Genomic DNA, 7,530 nt, shown 5'->3' with positions numbered 1-7,530 from the left:
GGGGGGGGACAAGAGGGCGTGGGGAGACATAGAGTGAGACTGTGGTTTAGTTAGACTGTGGGCTCTAACGTTTCCATGTCCGCTCTGCAGGGACGGCTGCCGGTGAAGTGGATGGCACCAGAAGCCCTGTTCGACAGAGTCTACACACACCAGAGCGACGTGTAAGTCAAAGTCTCTGCGGCAGGAAAACACGTGCAGCATGAGACTAATGTGACAGTAGAATGACAAACATCTTTGATATGAGTTCTGTTTTAATCGCATCATATGGCTTCATACGTCATTTTATACCACAGTCAACGGAAATAAATATGTGTCCTGATCACATCCTGCGCCCTCTACTCTCGTCTGTGCTCAGGTGGTCGTTCGGCGTCCTGATGTGGGAGATCTTCACGCTGGGTGGCTCGCCGTACCCCGGTATCCCGGTTGAAGAGCTCTTCAAGCTGCTGAAGGAAGGACATCGAATGGACAAACCCTCCAACTGCACACATGAACTGTAAGCAGGAGCTCCTCTCTCTTCTTGTCTCGAGATATTTTGCAACAGTACAGATGGAAATGAAATGAAGCCTGCAAGCTAATTAATTTCCCAGTCCTTGCTGTGCTGAGCTTTTTGCTTTACTTGTGAGCAGTGACAAGTAGAGCCGAGTGATTTGATTATTTCAAATAGGGTTTTTTTTTTTTTTTTTTCTTTTGGAAGGGTATCCGTCAACTAAACTTTGTGCATTGTTGTCTCGTTGTAGATTATTTTAAGTGTAGAAATGATGTTTTTCTGTTTTTATTTTTTTCCTCTGCAGCTACATGATGATGCGTGAGTGCTGGCATGCTGTTCCCACCCAGAGGCCGACCTTTAAACAGCTTGTGGAGGAGCTGGACAGAGTGCTGCTGTCCATCTCTGACGAGGTGGGCTTCAAACACACACACACACACACACACACAGAGTCACACATGCTAACGTATGCACTCGTGAAGATGTACACACACATGTTCTTCTTCCTCTCTTTCCCAATCTGCTGTCCAGATGTCTTCAGTGAATGTGTAGAGAGCAGACTTATAAACTCCAAACAACAGGAACAAAATCAAAATGTGTCGAAACTATCGAAATTGCTGAAATTTCAGAGACTTTTTTCCGACAAATACAGACCAACAAACTGTCGTCCACAGATCAGTCGACGGTTCATGTTATTGATTTGTTGGTTTTTACTTGCACTCGTACAGAAATTTATAGGCTTAGATACAAGCCTAAAAATCTTTTTAACCTTGACCGATCAATATTGGTCTCAATATTGGTCTATACTGATGTGGTGGTGTAAAACTGCAATGGCAGCAATTCTCCACATCTGCATCTCCTCTGTCATGGACATCATTAAATGAACGGCATGTTCAACAGCAGCCTGACAGCCTTTGAGAACACGCCAAATTCAGTTTCCTCTGCTGTTTACTGCCAATTTTACTAATATGTCAATGCGGATTAGTTTCTTTTTCTGCCTCTGCGGAGACACCAACAGCTCCCTAATTTCTGAACTTCCTCTCTCTCCTCTCAGTACTTGGACCTGTCGACACCCTTCGAGCAGTACTCCCCGTCATGTGAGGACACGTCTAGCTCCTGCTCCTCCGACAACGACTCCGTTTTTACCCACGATGCTTTGTCCACCGACCCCTGTCTCCTGGGCTACCAGGATGTGCGCTCCCGGATAGACATGAAGACGGCGCTGAGATAGGCGCCCAAACATATACACACATGAACACAACACCACAGTGGGGAAACTTTGGGCTTTCATTGAAAAACAAAACATTCACTGGCGGCCATACTGGAGGTCCACAGCAGCATTTCTAAAGTTAAGTTAAAGTTTTTATTCTTGTTGAGTTTTACAGTGGACCTCCATCATGGCACCAGACAAAGCCCTTAGATTTAGGCGGGCATTTTTTACACACACACACATAGACACAAATACACACACAGACACAAGTGTGCACGTGGAGCACTGAGGCCGGTGGGCTTCATTACATGGTGGAGATTTGTAGGAAAACGTTTCATTGTGGGCAGAAGAAGGAGCAGAAGAAAAGACGACAAACTAAACATGGTACTTTGGACTATCAGCTCTGGCACTGTGCCCAAGAACAGTTGTAACGTTGGAAAACTGCGGCACTAAACACAACAGAAGAGACCCTGGTACTCAAAAACAGCTTGAAATGCTTTCTTTGATCGGCTCTCCTTCAGAGAGGCGACGGACAATGATCTCCCCACATAAACTCAACCCAAAACCGGGGCTTGAAAACCTTGGTGATAAAGACATTTTAACAAAACAAAAAGATTTATTTTGCTATGATAAAAAAGAAGAAACTGATTGTTAAATATAAATCTCTCTATATAAGATTATTTTACTTTTGTGTTGCTTATTTAAAAAAGAAAACGGTCTTAAATCTCAGGATCTCTCGTGCTAAGAAGTTGCTGTAGCAGCAGCAAAGTGCCTGAATTTATGATTTCCTGTGAATATATTAGAATATTAAAATATTGTATGTACATATCAACAGCAGAAAGACGATTGCCTTTTATAAATTATTCTGAATGACACACAAAAATGAAGGTTATTGGAGGCAAAAGGAGAGAGGAATTTAATCAAGTGTTTCAAGTGCCAAACCTGTCACAGCTGTCACACTGTCTTCATGTTCAGGTTTCATTCCAAAATATCACCAAATTCAATTTAGTGAAACATTTGTAACTATTGACCTCTATTACATATGTACACTTTCCCAAAATGGAAGCTTAAAGTCACAGTCAGTAAATAATTAAACATAAAATACATAAATTATAACATTGGAGTCAATCTCAAATAATGAACCAATAGTAGATGCTGTTCAAATTTGGTTTGCATCAGCAACTTTTGTAAACACTGTGTAAAAACTGGCTTTTTTTGAGTTATGACGGACTGAGAAACACAAATTATCTCATTTTCCATCGACAGCTCAAGCCTCAAATGTTTGTGGTGAATTATGGACTGGCTCTTAAACGATGGCGTAAACTTGGGAAATTCTGGAATGAAACTCTCCATTTGTCATTGTGTAGTAAACCGCTGCGGCCTCCGACCCAAGAAAACAGCTTGTGGGTAAATACCAGAAGGAGCCCAGTTATTGTTGCTGTTGTTGGATGAAAACCATAAATTTGCAAAACTTTTTGGATATAAAGAAACAAAAAAAAAGCACAGCTTCTCAAAAGCCCTATTGCCTTTTTAAAACAAGGTCTGAACAGGTCTCCAGACCCCAAAGGTCATGAGACAGACTCATTTACAAGTAAAAACAACAACACTTTGAGACAACATCTCGTGGTCTTCCTCTAACAACAGCTTTACTCATTCAGTCTTTGCCTACATTGCTGCTTTGTCAGAGACAGTGCGTCCACGGTGGGACTCACCCTGAAAGGAGGGCTGACGATTCAGCATGAGGACTCTGTGGGGAGCTGGCCCAGGCCCACTGTCACTGCTGACAAGGAGAGGAGGGCAGGGCGGGGGACACTGAATGTGAAAGCCAGTGTGATTGATTTCAAATAGAGGAGAAGGGGGAGGGACCCTCCTTTGTCTGGCTGTAACCCTTCACCCAACCCAATCTGTTGGCGAGGGGTCCTCAGGTCCGCAGCCTGGCCGGACAATGAAGGCTTTTGCAGGCTTAATGGGTGTGACTACGGACCAGAGGGAGTTTTGGGGGTGGTGGTGTAGGGGTAGCTTGGGCTTGTGTGCAAATGAAGAGGCTCTTATTATGGTAATGTCTCCTCTTCTCTCCCAAACGCCCCTATCTTTATCCATAGCCACCATCTTTTAAATTACAAATCTTAATTCACATTCGCTGCTTCAGCACTGCCACCAGGACCAGCTGCAGAAAATTCCCCTGTGGGGTCGAAATGCCAACTGAGTCCCAGTCTGCTTCCTGGATCTGACCGCAGACAACACAGACACAAACAAAATAACCATTGACAGTTGTTATGTGGAAAGAGAGACCCCCCCCCTCCCCCCCCTCCCCAAAAAAAGGAAAAAAAAAGAGATTTCATTGTATGATTAGATAATATGACATCTTTCATCTTTCGTGTCAACACTTAGCGATTGGTCAATGGTGAATTTGCTTTCAGTCTGAAATTTGGTTGTTATAAATGCTGGTGAAACACGCGGCCTCCTTCAGTCTCCTGAAAGAAATTTTGTTTGGCCAATTGCCCCAGTTTCTCTCTGGTCTTTTTTACTTTTTCTTTCAGATGTTGGAAAGTTTAAAGAAAACGTAAAGGTTTCATTTCAAAGTGCTTTAAATTCATCATCCATTCATCTCACTGTGTGTAAAACCAGTCAACCGTTTTGTCAGCGAAGGATTAACGTATCTACTCTGCTCATTTGTTTGCATTTTATGCCGCCAATCACCTTGTGACAGCTGGTGTCACCGATGGAGATCTCATTTTGGAGTGAAGCTCTTACATTTGCATGAAGTGTCCGGATACATTTGCATCTTTACATTCCAGTTATCCCAGATACAAACTGTAAACAATCACAACTGTTCTTAAACATTTCCTCAAGAGAATTATTTTAGAAATATCTAATTTATTTGTTTATTGTTTTGTTTTTATATGAAATAAAGTATAATTTAAAATAAAGCAGCTCTGTGTCCTGTCTCTGTCGTTGCATTAAAAAAAAAGAGAAAAAAAAATGGCAGTTCATTCTGTCAGGCAGGACAATAACCAGACGCAAAGTGGAAGCCAAAAATTTCTTGATTCTGGACAAGTTGTTATCGCTCCCATCAGCTAATATTGGCTGCATTGCTGCTTTCATTTGAACCCTACAGAGACAAAAAATAGCGTGTCGTCCCTCCCACTGTGGCTAGAGGACTGTCCATGTCGGGCTCAGGGGACAACCAGCTCACAGTGGAGGGTCGTCAGCTCCTCTAGTTCACCTGGGCTCCATGATCTCACCGCCTCTCTCTCGCTCTCTCCTCTCAGCTGGCTTCCACTCTGCTTTGGCTTCTCTTCATTTTGCACCTTAACGAACGCGCGTTTTTGTTAACTTTAATAAATAACATCTGTTTAGGTAAGTCCTTCAGCCAGTTTGAGACTAATGGGACCTCATGTGTGATTTTGAGATTTAGTTTGAGCTAAAAATTGAAATTGGCTTACTCTCTACCCCCCCATGTGTCTATTTAGCTTTAGCACTTAGCATTGTAAGAGAACTAAGAAAGGTTTGAGTTCTTGCTGGATGCAAGAGGAGCAGGAGCTTTTGTCCTCACTTTGTCTTGCAAGTTGTCATCCCATACCATCTATTGAGATTTAAGGAAATCACTGGTGCATGTGATTGAAGTGTTTAGCCACATTTCAGTGGGTTGGAACCACATATACACTCTCTAGGAGACTCAACAGGGTGAAGATGATATATATCTTTGCATGTCTTTAATTGCATAAATGCTGAAAAAAAGAAAATTGAAATATCACAAAAAAAGTTTAGAAGCTTGGCTGAGGTGGAAAAGTCGTATCAGTATGTAGCTAAGTGCAATAGAAACAGACTTAGTGAATAAACTGTGACATGCGTGAAGCATATCACTTTAAATGCAATATTTTAATGGCACCTGACTGGAGACTTAGCACTGCCAGATGTTTATCTCGATGAACCAACTCCTAATATTTATACATAATGGTAGTGGATGAAATCACAGAATTTCTTTTCTTTTTTTCAATTAACCAATTTAAAAGAAAGAAAAATGGATAGATACCCAAAAGATGGTGAAAAAGCAAAAATCAAACTGAGGGAGAAACAAATGTGAGAAAGATGAAAGACAGAGATGGGCACAGCGAGACGGTGAGACGGAAGAATGAAGAGATGGAGGTTAAAGGTCAAGAGGGTGGGAGGAGAGGGCAGCAGTGATCCCAGCCAGCCCCGGCTTTTGAAGTGTGTGTGTGTGTGTGTGTGTGTGTGTGTGTGTGTGTGTGTGTGTGTGTGTGTGTGTGTGTGTGTGTGTGTGTGTAGATGATTATGTTTCAGTGTGTGTTTTATCTCCTGTGTAGATGGTGTGTGGTCTGTACATGTATGTGTTTGCATTTGTGTCTTATCTCCCATGTACAATAAATCTTGATCACCCAGCAAGTCTCCGAGCTCCCTTCCTGCCTGAACTGATAAAGGTCTCAGTCTGGGAGCTGTGTCTGGAGGTGTGTGTGTGTGTGTGTGTGTGTGTGTCTGGAGGTGTGTGTGTGTGTGTGTGTGTGTGTGTGTGTGTGTGTGTGTGTGTGTGTGTGGAGGGGTGTGTGTGTGTGTGTGTGTGTGTGTGTGTGTGTGTGTAACATTAATTGTGACTACCAGCCTTTTTTTTTTCAGGAAATAAGTGAGGAAGTCATACAGTTTATTGGCTTATAGTGGGTCTTCACGGTGTCAGAGGTTTCTGACTGGCTGTTTGAGAATCAGTAAATTCTCCCAGAATAGAGAATCTAAAAGGGAGCTGAGGACAATCACACTCGATCCTGAACCAACAGACTGTCTTCCTCTAACGACACTTCTTCTGATTATGATGACACACATGTGACCAGAGCTGATAGAGAGGCCTCCAATCACAATCCTAGAGTCCTGTGACCTGCAGCAACCATGATTACACTCAGTATGATATGAGACTAGATCTTTGAAGACCTCTAGCCAGTCCAGTTTCTACAGAATTGTACCGCTGCCATTCTTCTCAGGACCTAGTTTACATTTAGGCTAAAGATGTTAAGTAATGAATGCAGTCAGTAGCACGAGTGTTATTTTAGTAACTAGATGTTTTTGACTGAAAAATATTCGGGTCGACAGTATAGAACTCGTTATGCTCACACTCAGACTCACACACACTGATCTACGTGTGTGTGAACATATGAACTGTTGACACACAAAGACGCCTTATCTCCAAAGAACAGTCTGTTCAATTTGTTGAGGTTGCCTAACTTGTGTTACACACACACACACACACACACACACACCACGTGTGTGTGTGTGTTTGTCAGTGTCACCTCTGCTGACCTGGCATTGTAAAAGAAAATGGACGAGGTCAATTAACTAAAAAAAAATAATTTTTTGGGGGAAAAAAAAATACATTTACATTTCAGTCAAAATATCAGCTGCTGCTGCTGGTGCATTACTGGTTACAATGACGACTCATTAGGAATTGAGGACCTGCGGTTAATAACCATTTGCAGCTTCCTGCATGAATATATTTAATATATTATGTATTTTATATATAGTGTTAGTTCAACAAGGAGTTATGAGTCAGAGTATTTCTTGGCCAGCTGCCAGGCATCAGCTGAGACTCTAGGATGTAACTGGTCCCATAATGTCCATAAAAATGGTAAAGTGACATTTTTACGCCTCAGTTTTTAAAGCATTTAAAAGAAAACTGCTGTCACTTAGTCATTCTTCAGTGTCTTTCTTTGTTTTCCCGTTCCCAGTATTTATGTTTCTCTAAGATAACCGTGCTCTTGTGGAACGGATATGAGAGTGGTGTCAATCCACCCATCTACTGTGTCTCTTTGTAAGAAAGAAAATAAGTCTA

General features: G+C 42.1%; 1 protein-coding gene across 1 annotated transcript in view; it reads left to right on the top strand.

Annotated features, from left to right (window-relative positions):
* The window catches only part of LOC111234275 (fibroblast growth factor receptor 4-like), a 19,569-nt gene extending 15,591 nt beyond the window's left edge, over positions 1–3,978 (top strand). Inside the window, exons 18-21 of the mRNA XM_022762256.1 lie at positions 91–161; positions 356–493; positions 792–897; positions 1,539–3,978. Coding sequence (XP_022617977.1) covers positions 91–161; positions 356–493; positions 792–897; positions 1,539–1,715 — 492 coding nt within the window. The 3' untranslated portion in view covers positions 1,716–3,978. The remainder of the gene's footprint in view (positions 1–90; positions 162–355; positions 494–791; positions 898–1,538) is intronic.
* Positions 3,979–7,530: the final 3,552 nt, after the last annotated feature.

The sequence above is a fragment of the Seriola dumerili genome, unplaced genomic scaffold, assembly GCF_002260705.1.
Source record: "Seriola dumerili isolate Sdu_G_001 unplaced genomic scaffold, Sdu_1.0 BDQW01000449.1, whole genome shotgun sequence".
Lineage (NCBI taxonomy): Eukaryota > Metazoa > Chordata > Actinopteri > Carangiformes > Carangidae > Seriola > Seriola dumerili.
Note: the sequence above shows the minus strand (reverse complement) of the source record. Positions and strands in the feature narration are given on the sequence as shown.